At 47.8% G+C, this 1,458-nt stretch overlaps 1 protein-coding gene across 1 annotated transcript; it reads left to right on the forward strand.

Moving 5' to 3' along the window:
• Positions 1-567: 567 nt before the first annotated feature.
• On the forward strand, positions 568-1,452 carry LOC119588713. Its single transcript, XM_037937353.1, has one exon. It carries the CDS (start codon positions 679-681, stop codon positions 1,183-1,185), a length of 507 nt encoding a protein of 168 aa, XP_037793281.1. The 5' UTR covers positions 568-678; the 3' UTR covers positions 1,186-1,452.
• The last annotated feature ends 6 nt before the right edge of the window (positions 1,453-1,458 follow it).

The following is a 1,458-nucleotide window of genomic DNA, read 5'->3' on the forward strand; positions in this document are numbered from 1 at the left end:
TTGCCATTGGTATTCAAAAGAGGCATCATCATATGAAAGATAAAAAGAATAATACAGTCTCTAATGTTAATGAATGAAAATTTGAAACTGAAGTTGAACTGTATCATAGTTCTTGCGGTAGTTATGACATCAATCATAGCATAGACACTTATGGTACTCCGAGATGATTGAATTGTCCATAAAGATCACAACGCTATATATATAAACAGTGATATTTGCACGAAAATTTAGCGCAGCAAAACACAACAAAGGTTACGTAGCGGTCACTTGCCAACATGCTGGAGCAGGATGTTTGCAAAATTGCACAGTTGGCAACCTCAGCCTGGAAGGTACACCAGCTTGCTCTCGCTAGTTTTCTATTATTTGCAACTAAGATATATCTTTAACTCTGAAAAAAACGATTCTTAATTATTTTAAACATCTTTTTTTCTAATTTGCATGAGGCAAACATTGAAGAAAAGCCACGTATTTAGCAATGAACTTGAAAATTATGGTATGTCCTTGGTGTGCAGGATGAGGCGTAAGGCGTGGCTTCTGAAGGGTACCAGATAAAGCCATAAAAGTGTGAGGCGGCTTGGCCAGCCCGTCATATCTCTAACGACCGTTCGCTGGCGTGGGTGTCCAAGGACGCGTTTGGAGATCGAACTTAAGCAGTTGTCAAGCGAGCAACGAAGAAGCATGAGAAACACGTGGTGCTCTTTGCTCGTGGTCCAGGTGCTGGCGCTGCAGGCGGCGACGATGCCACAGGGGCCTAGGGTCCCTCACAATCCTCAGGGGCAGCAGATCATCTTCGGGACACACTCCGTCTCCGAGAGACCAGTATTCAGGCCTCATCCCTCTATAGGAAGACCATTTTTAACGCCCAATGTCCCCAAGCAAGGATCAGCCTCCGACCCCAACCTGAACGGCCAGACACTAGCCTTCCCGTCCAATTTCGACGTGCAACGACCACCAACCTTCCAATCCAATGGAGCCCAATATGTCTTTACACCCGACTCCTCCGCCTCGAGAGCGGACTTCGGGTCCGTAAACCAGATCAGCTTCCCGGACGAATCAACTCCAGCTCCGCCGCCGACGCCCAACTCCCTTGGCACGAGGATCCTCATCTCCGCCCCCTGCATAGGAAACTGCATGACGAAGAGGTCTGGCAGGTGCGAACTCGACGCATCTTGCTTGTTTGGCTGATCGAGCACTCTGGCAGTGTATTCAGTGCAACCGTGATGCAAGCTACCCCCGCCTCCCCATTAGTGTGTGTCTAGTACCTCCAGGTGCGCGGTCGGAGTTGCTTTAGTCTCGATCTGTGATAGTGGCATGAGAAGCATCAGAGAAGGGCCCGAGGGAGGATGGCATGGTGACTGAGCTCACCAGTCATGTGCACAATTATGGTGCATCATGAACGTTTTTGAAAATTGCATATTTACTTTCTAGTACTTGGAAAGATCACCAAACACTCTCTCT

This window comes from Penaeus monodon, chromosome 24 (genome assembly GCF_015228065.2).
Source record: "Penaeus monodon isolate SGIC_2016 chromosome 24, NSTDA_Pmon_1, whole genome shotgun sequence".
Classification (NCBI taxonomy): Eukaryota; Metazoa; Arthropoda; class Malacostraca; order Decapoda; family Penaeidae; genus Penaeus; species Penaeus monodon.